The sequence below is a fragment of the Coffea arabica genome, chromosome 9e, assembly GCF_036785885.1.
Source record: "Coffea arabica cultivar ET-39 chromosome 9e, Coffea Arabica ET-39 HiFi, whole genome shotgun sequence".
NCBI lineage: Eukaryota > Viridiplantae > Streptophyta > Magnoliopsida > Gentianales > Rubiaceae > Coffea > Coffea arabica.
In genome coordinates, this window is record NC_092327.1 from 40,460,627 (window position 1) to 40,475,503 (window position 14,877).

Consider the following 14,877-nt stretch of genomic DNA (forward strand, 5'->3'; position numbering starts at 1 on the left):
CGGTTGTCAGAGACAACCGTCCCAGGCAGTTCACGGCCTGGATGAGATCTCAAAAATTTGTGCGACTCAGATCACGTATTGTAACTCGATTTTCACGCCGTGTGGGACCCACAAAAATATTGTTCTATTGTTACTCGCCGTTGTTTCATTGTTACACCTTATACAGATGATGTTACACCATGTACAAATGGTGTTACACCTTCCGGAGCGGTGGTTCTGACAACCGCTCAAGCCCCGCGTCCTCATCGAACTAGTGTCATCGTACAGTTGTGCCGTGGGTAGTTGCTGTTGTGTACATTGTAATTGTAAGACAGAAAATGGCGGAATCCTTTTTTTCAGTGAACAAAGTTTGGGTAGATTTGACTGTCATCATCACTACGGATTAAACATATCTCTAGTCAATTGTATCGTGCAAAAGCATGCATCTGAAATTAATCATAAGTCACTTATAAAAATTCTTACAAATCGCAAATCGCTTAGAAAAATTCTTACAAATCGCCTGCATGATCCACCAAGACAACCTTCATACTTGTGAGGAAATGTCCCGCTCTTGTCCATTAAGCCAACTTATGTTGGCATAAGTTGGCAGCGGGAATCTTAATGATAGGTTACTGCTGTTAAGGCTGAGATTGTGGCCCTGGAGACCAAACACGGGATATGATGGTCATGGGACCAGGGGTGGCCGACGACTCTCGACGCAGTCGCAGTGGTTGAGATTGTGGCATTGTAGACCAGACACGGGATCTGATGGTCATGGGCCCATGGGTGGCTGACGATTCTCGACGCAGTCGCAGTGGAGTGTGGACTTGGTAGATTATGATGATTCCAGTTGAGGTTCAGATTCCAATTGAAATCAATTTTCCTATTCAGCCAGCGGCCCCACCAAATCCACCTCCTGCCCGCACTAATTAAATAAATTAAACGGGCAATTGTCAGAGACTGAGCTTTCTGGACGGACATGGGGCATGACATGTTGTGACAACTGTGCGAAAGAACGTGCTCCTTCCGTCTAAAATTGGAAACATATGTTAAATTTGAAATGGTGACTTATTTTGAGACATCAATAAAGTGAAAATATGACAATAATAATGAGATAGGGGGAGTAATACTTTTTGAACATCTCGTAATTCTATATAAATTAATTGTAAAATTTCATAATAAACACTTAATTATTATGCATGAAACTCAAATGAATGATAGGACTATCAATCGGGCAAGATCAATATGAAATCAGCCTGTTCAGCTCAAAAAAAGTTCACACTGTACCTAGAGCTGTTAAACGAACCGAGCTGTTCGGTAGCTCGGTTCGTTTCGGCTCGTTCGTGTTCGTGAAAGGCTCGTTCGAAATTTTAAACGAACCGAGTTCGAACGAATTTTTTTGTTCGATTAATAATCGAGCGAACACGAGCATGTTCGCGAGTTTTAACGAACGTTCGCGAACATGCTAAACGAACGTTCGCGAACACGAACATGTTCGCGAGTTTTAACGAACGTTCGCGAACATAGACATAATTATCATTTAACAAATTTTAGGGTTAATTTTATGGCTGGACTTTTATATTTGGAGGGCAAATTTCTTTGTTTTATTTGTTATTTTTATGTTAATGTTAGTTATATAGTTAATGAATAATAGAATTTAGTCACTTAATGCTTTAATTATTTTTTAGAATGATTAATAATTTGCATGGCATATTTAAGGCATAAAATAATTTGGATTCGAGCATTTCGAACATGTTCGCGAACGGCTCGTTTATGTTAAACGAGTCGAACTCGAACTCGAACTCGAACACGAATTTTACTTAACGAACCGAACACGAACACAGGTTTAGAGTTCGAAAATTAACGAACGAACACGAACGTTGTTCGAACTGCTTAACGAACAGAGCTCAAACATGAGATACTCGGTTCGATTCGGTTCGTTTACAGCTCTAACTGTACCTAAGCTTTAAGTTGGCCAAACAGAGCTTCGGGCTAAATATGAGACTCGAACTAAATATGAGCCGAACTTGACCCCTACTAAGCTCAAACTCAATTAAAACTCGACCCATATTTGAGTATAATTATATATGTGAAAAATATATATATACCTATATATATATAGCATAATATCTATAATTTATAATTATCTATACTATATATATAGAGAGAGGAGGGAATTTGGGGTAAATAAAAATCTATCACTTTATATACTTCTTAAACCACCCTTGATCATGAGAAAATTTTTGGTATAAACAAAAATCTATCTATTTTTTTTATAACTAATCACTACTAATATGATTTGTTTTTACCAATCAATATGTATTTTTTCATATTCTATTTTTCAACTTATTTAGTAAATCTTAATTTTAATTAGCAACTACTAATTATGGTTATGAATAACTATCAATGAATTTTTTACATATGTATTTTCAAAACATAAAACCAATTTTCTTGAAAATAATTTCAATAAATATACTCAAAATATTTCACAGAAACCCGATTTAAGCCCGAAACTTATATAATAGTATGAGTTGAATTTGAACTATTTTAATATGAATTCGAAATCCGAAAGCTTGGAACCTAAAAATTCATATATAACTTGTGAGTCGAACTTGGGTTTGTTGAAACTCGACTCAAAAACCCGATTGATACGCCTAATGAATAATAACATAATATCACTCCTATTATAAGTGTATACAAACAATTAAAAAGTAGTTACAACTTGTTTAAAAAGTGTTACACTGTTCTGAACCGTTGTCACCACATGCGCCTCGCCTCGTCTCCGAACTTTCTAAGGCAATGGGCCAAATTGTTTAATCCGAACTTTTGTTTTTGCCCACTGCTTCATTTTCTTTTATTTTCTAGTTCTGTCTTCTTTTTCAACTTTTTTCTCCCCTTTTGTACCCATGTCTCTGTGGAGATTTATGTTCATATATATACCAGTCTAGCTAAGAATAAAAGATTTATCATTGTTTCGAAATCTTTGCATATCTTTATTAATCTCAAGCTTTTGCATATCTTCGCGACGACAGCAATTCACCTCTAACCCTTTAAGAGCTAGAAAAGTTTCCGAATTGAATCTCTTATCTTACCAACTAAAGCGACGTGGATTCTTTTCGACGAAATTTTGTTTCCCTTCCCTTTCCTTTCCTTTCCTTTGGATGTAATCTGGTACCATTAAGTACTTTACTAAGAGAACGCCATACACTCGGCGGGATGCATTGGGAAATAGTACGGCTAACTCTGGAGCTTCCCCTAATGCAGTAACTGCTCCTGTTCAAACGATCAGCTAATCACAACAATTTTCATAAACTCATGCAAGCTTTTTAACGAACAAACAGAAAATAGTAGTAGTATGCTACAATCACGGATTCTTGCTTTCAATTAACACATCCATTCATCTCAAAATCTTTTTCCTAATTTCAAGGACAGCCAATCAAACACCAGACATCTATTAATTAATAGAGGCTAAACCCAAAAAATTGGCTGATCAGAATTGCCAGCCCTAAAGCAATTGCTACAAGAGATGAAGCCCAAGTGAGTTTCTCTGTTATTCTAGGAACACGTTCCTTTAATGCCTCACTACATGATCCAATAACAACCGTGTAACTTCCCATAGCAACAACCGTCCCGACCAAGAACATCAGCAAAAATGCAGCACCTGCCACCCTAGAAGGCAAAGCAAGTGCAGGCAAGATCATCATCAATGCATCCGGTTGCAGCCCATGGACAATTCCTGTAGCAAAAGTCGCCAATCCAATCTTCTTCTTTCCAATCGTTGGATTTTCAAGGCCTTCATAGATGCTAACATCACACTCACCATTTTCAAGGGCCACGCATGGGGCAGGTACTTCTGAAGCTTCCCTGATCCCCATAGCACCAATAACCATTAGGGTAAACCCAACCACTCTCGTGCCCCAAGTCCGGATGATCTCAATGTGGAGCCGATCCTTTAGAAGTAAAAACATTAAACCAAAGATTACCTGTCCAGCATCATGGCCGCATCCCCAAAGAGCTCCGACTGCAGCACTTTCAATCCGTGTGCGCCCAATTGAAAGGGGAGCCAAAGCAGCAAGGTGATCAGGACCTGATAATGTATGCAAGCAACCAGCTAAGAAGCCAGTCCAGGCGCTGTTTACCAGCTCATTTTTAAGGAGCTGCCTACCAACTGCAGCTGCAGTTGGACCTCCAGCCTTGGCTGCACTCTGAAAGCTGGCAAAAGCAGGTGACGCAACCATTGGATGGATCACTGTCATAAAGATGGCAGAGAGTAACATCACGGTCCCAGCAGCAATGACCTGAGATCAATATATGTCAAACTAACGTTCATCTTTATCAAGCCTCTACTTTAAGAGTCAATTTTTATTCTTTTTTCTTAAAAAGAGTTCATGCTGATTGTAAGCTAGCAACAACACATCCTAAAATTATGCCAATAGCTCCTCTGTCTGGCATGGATTTGCGTGAATTTGTAGATGATAATAAATTTACAGTAAGTTGAAGGTGGTTTTCCAACTAGCCACATCATAAATGAAGGAAAATACAGCCAGTGTTGTTAAACAGCAGGTGCGGAAATGAGCAAGAAAATTTTCATACAGTGTATCCATGGTCTAGTTGTAATTACATAAGCAAGGCTGAAAATGATGTAATTTAAAACCAGTCAAAACATGTTATTCTCTTTGGCTGCAACTTCACTGACTTTGTTATAAGTACTTGAAGTCAGCAAAATGCATCATGACTCCTTGGGGCACATATAGAGAAGAGAAAAATAGGCTGTAGCTGTTCGATACCCACTCCCAACCTTGCAACCTCCCTTCCTCTCCATGATGTTCAGCTCTACATCAATCCGTGCAATATTATCACAGATTTAGGTAAATGAAACCATAAAATACTTATTCTTCATGGCACGATTACCACTGGCAAGTTCACCTTCTGACGAGGAAGCCAGAATGTGGCTGCTCTAGTCCTCCATCAGGTCATCATGGTTACACCATGTAGGTCCCATTAAGTAGTTAACATGACAATGTTTTCAAGAGAGAGGCTCAAGCAAGAAGCATTATCATTCTGATCCTGTGAGGGCTTGATTTAGACAACTTATCTTCATTAAGTTGGTTCCAAAATCTAAGAAGTTTTACACACTAATATGTCCCAACTTCAAGCCTAACAAGGTCAGAACTAAGGCACCATGTAAATTGAGAAAAGGGAAAGGAAAGGATACCACCCCAACAGAAAAGAAAGAAAAGGAGATTAGAGAAAAGTGCTTTCCGTTCATGTTGTTTACATCAGATATGGAAGGAAAAACATTGGTCTATGTAAATTAGGAAGTATTTGGAGAAGGGAAGGAAAAGAAAGGATAAGGTCGTATGTAAATTAGGCAGTAAAGATAATCTAACTATAATTGGTCTACTTTCACTCCAATTCTGTGCACTTTTGAATGGAAACCAAACTTAAAAATAATAATTGAATGCCTTCCTATCCTTTCCTTTCCTTTCCCTCAAAAATCAATGTAAACACAAACGACCAAATCTTACCTATTCTTTTCTTCTCCTTTCCCTCCCATTCCCTCAAGCCAAACATTTAAGAGAAATGGAGCTAAAATATCCTTTTTATTGAAATCACATAGACAAAAATGCCATTAATTATCTCGTGTACAATAATTTCCATAGAAAAGCCTTCAATGCAGGGCAGTCAGGTGCATGACATCTTATACACAAAGAAAATAACTCATATAGCCAATTATAGCACAACCACCCCAGTACTTGGAAAGATGTGTTATACACTGATCCCATGGAATTGACAGATCGAAGTTGATCTTGTTATAACCTTGAACAAATCAAGGCTTTCTGATGCAGAATTTTCCGCTATTACCAGTGAACCAGTATAAAGTATATTATGAAATGAAGCAGTTGAGAAATCTATAAGTATCACTTAGAAAGATAATATAATATTCGTGCCTTTCTACGAGGGCCTTTGATCGTCCTTTGCACCAAAAAAAGAGAAATCACTTAGAACTATAACTCCATGCCATGAAACCTACCAGTTGATGCATGAGCGAGCTTTAAACGGTTAAAAGGCTCAAGCAACCCTGTCTATACATAACATCACCAAATACCAAATCAACCTCGACAGAGAAAGCATGAGAAGAAATAATAATCTGCCAACCTTTAATTATGAGAAGCAATTTTCGAGCAAGGAAAAATAGAAGAATATATGGGGGCGATTATCAAAATATCTAGCAATCTCCAGAAATCATCACTGAGAAGAAGCTCTATCAAATGGTAATCGCATTAAGAGCCCCAACAATAAACACGCCACCACAACAAAGCCAACAGCCAAAAAACATAATCAATCATATCAACTTATAGGAGCAATACTTTGACAAAAGGTAACCCAAAAGAATAATGTACAAGTCAACAGTCTCCCAGTGCAGTTCCAATCCTGGCAACAAAATATTGTCTTAGAACTCTTACCTAAGTTCTTTAAGTCTCCTGCTAGAGAATCCGTGACTATCTTAGTAATACATTTGATTTCATTGATAAAGAAAAATGCCACCTTCCCATATAGTAGTAATTGAAAAAAAACACATTTTTGCAGGATTGAATGGTAGAAGCGGAATCTATTTCCTGTTTGAATCCTTTGGGAGTATCAACTCAATTTAGAAACTTGTGACCCTCAAAAACAGAGTTACAACCGATAAACTAAAGCAGGCAAGAAGCAGATTGCTAACGCAATTATTCAATTTCTTAATTAATACAAGAAGCAAATGCATCAATAAAAAAGGAAGACACTATTTTTTAAAGAAAAAAAATTAACAAGTCCCAGAAGAATCGAATACCTTTTGTTGCTGAGGTAGCGATTTGACATCTTTTCTAAAAAAGTTGACTTTCTCCGTCGACCCATCTGGCCTATCAACAGATGCAGAAGACAGATTATGGGTACAATGGTCGGCAGTGTCAGCAGATTTCGAAGAAATAGCGAAAGAATTAGAAGATGAGTGTTGGTAGTTGCAGGAAAACGAGTTGACCCGAGAAGAGTCGGGGAGGAAGTAAGTCAGTCTGTTGAAATGGGCGGCGGGAATGGTGGTGCTGAGTCGGGGGGGTTGGGGGAGGAAAGTGATGCGTTTAAGGTGAAATTTAGATGGAATAGGGTTATAACAGAGAAGCTTCTCCATCGTAATTAGGCCCCCGCCGCCCGAATCTTCTGCCTTACGAAAAACTTGGGTGGGTGGCAGAGCAGAGAGGGTTTAGACTTTAGAGGACAGAGAAGATTTGCAGCAGGAGAAGGAGAGGGAGAGGGAGAGGGAGAGGGTAGAGACGGAGCAGTTGAAGATAAAGTTGGCCAATACCTGCACTACTGTCTCGATTGTTAACTGTAACTGTGAACATTTAAAAAAAAAAAAACTTTTTTCGGGTAAAGTTAGTTTTCTTTTACTCTTTTTGTTTGAGCAAATTAAGGCTAACAAGTTGCCTTGGAACTAGAAAATGAATCAAACTATTTGATACTCGAAGTTTGATTAGAAATCATTTGAGTTTGTTTTACCAATTAGTCAATTTAAACTTGAACAGCATTTTATGTTCGACATCATTCAAAATCGATAAAGAATTCGTTCAATTCTGTTCGACGAACAAGTTAAATTTGAATAAAATTTCAAACTTTTTAAAATAATTAAACAATAAACAAGTCAAATTTGAACAAAATTTTAAATTCATTAAAATAATCAAACAAACTTAAACATTTGGGGTGTTCGGCTTGATTAGATTCGTTTACACTCCTAATTGCCCTGAGTTTTTGTTTTGACGAAATTCAATTAGATGGTAGCCTGAACAAACAAATTCATAGAAGATTAGGGATACATCACTTGAACTTTGATTCTATGACGAGTCTAATCAAGCCGAACACCCTAGTGTTCAAACTTGTTCGATTATTTTAAGAAACTTGAAATTTTGTTCAAATTTGTCTTATTTATTTATCGAATCAAGTTTGAACAAACTTTTTGTCGACTTTAACTGTTATCGAACATAAAATACTATTCCAATTTAGATTGACTGGTTGGCAAATCAAATTCAAATAAGTTTTTATCAAATCAAACTTGATTTGAATATCAAGTAGTTTGGTTCATCTTTCAGCACTATTTGATTCAAAGTGAAAGCTAAAAAAATATGTTACTAACTAAGTGGACAACAAATACTAAATAAAAAGAAAAGTAGGTTAAAAGTTCACATTACTTGAATAAAATGATAGTATGAAACTTGAGTAAATTATATTAATAGACACTTGTACATTAAGTGTTAGAATCCTTCGCTTTTTATATTTACAGACATATACGAATGCTGCAAAACGGGAGACGGGAAGCTGTGACGTGGGAATTGGAATACTAGCAGGAGGTGGCAACAAGCAAGTGCTAGATGAATGGGCTCTCAAGGGAGTTAGTGCAGGCAGCAGCCTCATGAACCAAGTAGTGGCCATTAAGCTAGCATTATGCAAGGCAAGAAAACAACAATGGCAGAAGATCGAGGTTAGTGTTCCACACCAGCAACTACTGAGGATGTTAAGGGCCAGCAAGTCCAAAGACATGAGACTGTGCTTTCCACTTAGAGGACATCCGAAATTTATGCTCCTTGTTTACGGAATGCTCATTTGTTTTGTCCACTAATGGAATTAAAGCTAGACCTGATTATATTAGTAGTCATGCATTATGGTTATCTTTTGATGAAGAGTGGCTTCACCCTCAATGTCAATGTGCACTTGTATAGTTAATTTGAGCCTTTGCTCACTAATTATACAGTTTACCTAATATTAATAAAATTATACTTATCGTTTCTGTATAAAAAAAAAGGCATATACGAATGAAAAATGAATATTAGTATTAGGACAAGAGGTGGTAGCGTCCCCTACCCCACCTTTCATATTTTTTTTTTTGGATACGATAACTTTTTTATTCTACTTTTATTCGTACTCTATACTAAGGGGGAGGAGGTGGGCCCAAATGGATTAAGGGAGAACCCGGAGGGAATTGAATCACTACCAAACAAAACGGATGTCTTTGCATGCTGGTGAAACTTTCAAAAAATCTTGGAGATTACAAGTCCAGAGATTTGATTCTTTGATTTGCATCCAAGGAAAATTTTAAGGCTCTCTCTCTCTCTGGTGGTCAACCACTCTAAAAATAGTTGGTTTACCCCATCTTCCACTTAAATTATCCCCTGCCCCTATCTCCTATTCCCTCCACCACCATATTGCCATTTCTGCACACGGATGCAGCCTCTCTTGTATTGACAACAAGAAGTACTACCCTATGATAACTAACAGCCTGTTGGCCACCATCAAAGATTTTTAAGTCTATCATTCTAGTTCGATGGTGGTTCAGTCCTCATCAGTTTTCCTGTAGGTCATGTTAGACCCTTTCCCTTAGAGTAGGCTAGAATAGGAGTAGTTCTAAGTGTAGAGTAGAACAACTGGCCCAAAAAAAAAAACCCCTATCCTATGACATAATTAATTATGTACACATAGTTAGTACTATGTAGGCTTAGTTGGGCTCTCTTCTTAAAATAGGTCAGAGTAGAAGTATGAATAGGTATAGAGTAGATAAGTGATGACTGACAAAAAAAAAAAAAAACTACCATATGACATAATTAATTACATACATATAATTAGTACTGGTATTAGTTATCTTGATCAGTTTGACTCTTTAGAGTATATGTTGAATCTTACTTTGTTTTCTACCTTCTAGTCAATTTTGAACAAATTCTGAATAGCAAAATAATGGTGGGTTAGTACTAGTACTTTCTAATCAATAGTATAGCAATTTTTTTAATGTAGTTAAAAAATATGTTGATGATGCTGATAAATCAATGTATGTAAATATAGCACTTTTTTTTAATGTATTATCCAAACAAAATGTTATCTTCTTTTCTACTATTTAGAGCGCCTGCGGAATGGATTGGGTTTGGCCCGACCGTGGAGGCAGCCAGGCAGGACTTTGAAACCATCGACAGTGTGGACTGTCGCATGCATACGGGCCTGGCTCTACCACACTAGACCGCCGGTATTCACCAGAGCAAGCCCGCGTTTCCATGGATGCATATTTTTGTCCGGCGGTCTTGGGACAGTCCTCTCCAACTCTCGTCAGTTCAGTCATTGACCATCGGCTTTATGGAACCAAGCATCGGGCAGATAACAATACATGCAGAGATTGCTCGGACATTGATACACAAGTTTTTGAGCAAATGACGAAAACAACGCAACGGATCTTTTGTCCCATATTTTGTGCTACTCTCTGTTTCTTTTTTTATTATATTGTTATTTTTTTTTCATAAATATCATGTTTTAGTTCTTTTTTATTTCCTTAAGATCCAATAACTTTTAATTCAGTAATACACAAAATTTAACAAACTAAAAAAATCAAAATACATAAAAAATGAGATTTTTTAAGAATTTTCTGCTATATTTTTTAATTTTCTATTATATATTGCTTTTTTGAAACTGTTGTATTTATTTTTTACTGAATTAATAGTTATTGAATCTTAAGGAAACAAAAAAGAACTAAAATATGATGTTTATGAAGGAAAAATAGCAATATAATAAAAAGTGGCACGGAGAATGACACAGAATATGGGACAAAAGATATGTTGCGCGAAAATAATCACTAGACTATTTAAAATAGTACAAGTTGATCTTTTTATGGTAAAAAAGACCACTCAACTTGAAAAATCCGACTATTCAAATCATTTTGTCAACTTCTATCGATAAAGCAATCGGTTGAGCGAGATTAAAAGAGTTGGAAAGTTGATAAAATCTTCTCCGAAATCAAACAATATGAATTCCTCCCTCCTGCTTCCCTCGGCAAAAATGGTGGAGAAGGGAAGCAAATCCGGGAGAGAGGAGGTTGTCACCGAGGAGTACACCATTAATCACCACAAACGCCTCCATGAATGACTTGAATGCATTATTATACGAGCTGCTTCCCTCTTGCCTCAAAGGCTACAGATCTGTATTGGGCTTCAATGTTGCTACGATATTAAAGGAACAAATGACTCACTTCAATATCGAGCAACTACAGAATCGGTTGGTTCTTACTGTAACTCATTCGGGCAAAGCCACGTGGCACCATGGGAGGCGAAGTTTGCATTTCTTTTACCGTCTTGACCTTTGTTTTGCCATTATAAGAATTCAAAATACCTGCAAATTTTGAGCCATAGAATAATGATATGATATGAAGTATGGTAAAGAGAAAGGGCAATCCAGCCATTTGGTATGAAGAATAAAAAAAAGGAAAATGATCTAGGCCATCTTAGCTCTAAATTTTTTTTTTTTTTTTATCGATTTGTGTATTGGGTTATGCACGTAATGTAATATATAGAGGAAATTTATTTATAACTTGTGTATAGTGCAAAAATTAAAGATGGAGCCTGGCTACTCTAAATGTAAATGTAGGCTTATTTGCATCATGTGTAAGAATTTGTGCTTTATTTTTTTAAAAGGAATTTTCCTTCTATTTGGGATTTAAGGAAAAAGAAACATCAAAAAATATATTTCTACAATCATAAAAGAGATCTTGCATTAAAGATAATTTATTTCATAGTATTATAATCAAAGCAGAAGTCTAGCAACTGTAAGTGTACATATAATAACCTTATTTTTTTTCTTAGATTTTTATTTATTTAGGAAAATAGAAATATCAAAAAAAAATTTGTGCTAAAAAATGAATCAGAGACAATCAGTTTTATAGTATTAAAATCAAAGAAAAAGCCTACAAACTGTGAGTGTAAAATGCAGCCTTATTTATTTAGAAAGTAAATATAACTATATCATGCGTTTGTTAATTTGTATTTAGTTTTCTCTATTTGTTTGGGATTCAGAGAAAAAAAATCTACCAAAACTTAGACTTTGGCTCTGAAAAGAAAATGTATGAAAGAAATAAAATATTTTATTTTTATTTTGTTTTATTAAATTAATTCTTTTTTATTATCAATTTTCAGTTGTTGGATTTGAATTTATCGACTGTTCTCCTCTAAGTTACTGTTAAATTGCTAACTTTGTGATGCATTTTGCTAGAGTTTAAAACCTTTGATGGTTATTTTTTTTTTTTAGATATTGTCCTTGATTTTTCTCTTCTTTCTGCACAAGCCAAAGTACACATCAAGGGACAAGGGGCACAAACGGTTGTAGGTGCAACCGTTTCTGCCGGTTGTGTGCATTTTTCATTGTGCGTAACTTTGATTGCACGTGGTGTAATTTTCTTTGCACACGACGTAATTTTAGAATAAATTTTTATGAGTCCCACACACGATGTGAAAATTGAGTTACAAGATGTGATTTGAGCCGCACAAAATTTTTTAGCCAAATCATGACCGTCAACTGCCAGACAACCGTTTCTGCCCCATTTCCCACATGAAGTCTCATGGTTCTACTGCCTTCAATTATGTAATGTGATTGGATGTTTGCTTTTTCCCTCAAAGTTAGATTGTACCGTGTAAAAATCTCAATCATTTGATCAATTATTGCCTGTACTTTCATTATACCTCGAACATTAGATTAATAGCATAAAGTAGTAGGTTGGTTTACTTACCATTGACTATCTTTTCAGATGCAGATCTTTAACACAGCCACAGTAAAGCTTAAAAGCTTTCTTACTTTTCTCTCTTCTCATTTCCATGGAACAGGAACGAAAGTTTTGAAGTTTCTCATCTTTTTTCTTGCTTGGAAAAATTTTATTGGCATCGTTCATATGTTACTATACTTATTCAGCCATTTGTTAACATTTTTTTTTTTTGTCAATACAGAGGATGTCCGGATCATTCCTTACGGGGCCCGATTAATCCTCCTGCGATCCGGGAGAGGAGGTCCAACTCCACACCGAACACGGTAACAACGGGACTCGAACCCTGACTGAAACCAGGTAGGTTGCCATGCCCTAATTAGGGGGAGCGAACCGTCCGAACTGCCCCGCAGGGCCAGCCATTTGTTAACATGCAAGCAGATTTTTTTATTCTCAAATGTTTGATGCCTCAGATTTGTAGAATTCAGTTCGGTCTTGGCCCCGTTGAGTTTTCTAACTACTCTATGCAAGGCTTGTGATACTACTTGAAACTTGCCTGCTTATTCTTCGATCATATGTTACTTTGGCAGTTCTTTTTAATGGAGTTGGTTATTAGTCAGCTATGGTTTGATACCTTTGATTCTAAACAGTTTGGCCATAATTGAAAAATGATGTCTAAGCTTTAACAAGCATCGTCATGGATGTTTCCTGCACTTCTGACTTTTAGCTTTAGCCAAAAAGTTGGAGGAAATCTTGGCAGGCTATTTAAGCTAATTTTTCGATGTTGTTCTTTCTTATTGCTTTATCTTGCTTTGAAGTTAGTTGCTTTTCGTATTTCTTGGTTAAAAAATGCTCATGTTAGCTCTTTTAATCACGATCAGCAACCTTCCTTAGAGATCACAAGCGATGCCTTCATGTCCAAATCGGCACATCTGACTTTATTTTCAAATGAATGTGAGAGTTATTATGTAGGCAAAAAAAAAAAAAAAAACTATAGGCGGCAAGCTTATTTGAGATGAAAATCAAAGAGATTTCTATAAGCTAATGTCCAGAGGGTGAGCCAAGAAAATTTCCAAACAATGCGTTTCCAGTCCTCCAATTATTTGCTTTCTTCACAATATATAATTCAATAGTGCTACCTCATGCAAAAAACAAACAAAAAACTGTAAAAGGACTATACTATTCCAAGCTAACAGAAATAAAAACTAATTTTTCATGTAATTGAATGGTTTCTACACTATAAAAATTAAAGAGCTTAAATTAAATACTGCTTCGGAGTTTAACACAAACTACATTGTCACTTCTAAATTATGAAAACACTTATATGCTAAATATAAAAACAATTAGGCACAAACAATTTGTTATTTTTTCCAAAAAATATGATTGCTACTACCACGAATATATTGTTTGATCAATTGGTACTTGAATATTTTCTAGTGGGCATTGGTTGCGCGTAGCTTAGTATAGCTCAAATAGTCTAGATATATGAATCTATGGTGATCCGTGATTTACCATATTAAATGTAAGGTGTTGTTTGGCAAAAGGGGATCGGAATTAGGAATTGAAATAATTCCAATTCTTGCTATTTGGGTTACATGCATTGGATTCAAAATCTTGGAGTGAATAGTTAAAATTTGAGAATTCTCAATCCCTAACAAATTGGAGGGTTTTGGTGGATTCCTAAATTTGACTCAATTTGAATTGAAAACTTCAAAAAAGAAAAGAAAACATATCGTTTTCATCGCTCTATCACGTCAGCCCAACCTCCATGGTAGCAATTTAGCATCAGATTTTCTCTTTCATCTTTTCTCTCTCATCCTATCTTTCAGAGCAGGTTTAATATCATCCTTTTCTCTCTATTCATTTTCTCCTCCAATCCTCCGTGACAGCAACCCCACCCCATCTGGTTCATTCTCTTCTTTCTTGTCAATCTTTCTCTCACTTTTCCTTTTCTTCTCTCTTCACACTTATTCTCTTTCCTCCAATACTCTATGGCAGGCTCTTCTCTCCATCTAGTTCTCTCTCCTCTCTCTCTCTCTTCTATTTTTGTGCAAGCCCTTCTATTATCTCTTGTCAGTCGCTTTTCCATGCTCCATACATTGCAAGGTTGATTCGTAATGGTTAGGTGGTGGTTCAACAGAAATTGGTGAAGCATGAATACTTAAAGGATGGGAAGAAGGAAGTAGGAAAGGGGAAAGAAGAAAAAAATAAAGATAAGAAAATGAAAAATAAGTTTATTCCAAAATCTTATAAATATATACCAAACACTAGTCAGTGTAATGATACTCTTGATCAAACTCCATATTGAATTTTTGGACGTGATTCCAATTACAATTCCCATTCCTAGGTTTGAACCAAGCGCC

The 14,877-nt window shown here is 36.3% G+C and overlaps 1 protein-coding gene across 2 annotated transcripts; it reads right to left on the minus strand.

Moving 5' to 3' along the window:
• Positions 1 to 3,335: 3,335 nt before the first annotated feature.
• On the minus strand, positions 3,336 to 7,330 carry LOC113710479 (chloroplast protein FOR GROWTH AND FERTILITY 2). 2 transcript variants are annotated; one of them, XM_027233511.2, is made up of 3 exons: positions 6,812 to 7,330; positions 3,963 to 4,277; positions 3,336 to 3,843 (listed from the first exon to the last, which is right to left on the minus strand). In XM_027233511.2, exons 1-3 carry the CDS (start codon positions 7,145 to 7,147, stop codon positions 3,805 to 3,807), a joined length of 690 nt encoding a protein of 229 aa, XP_027089312.1. In that variant the 5' UTR covers positions 7,148 to 7,330; the 3' UTR covers positions 3,336 to 3,804. The 2 variants fall into 2 exon arrangements, with proteins under 2 accessions (XP_027089312.1, XP_027089311.1); XM_027233510.2 differs by having other exon boundaries at positions 3,336 to 4,277; positions 6,812 to 7,322.
• Positions 7,331 to 14,877: the final 7,547 nt, after the last annotated feature.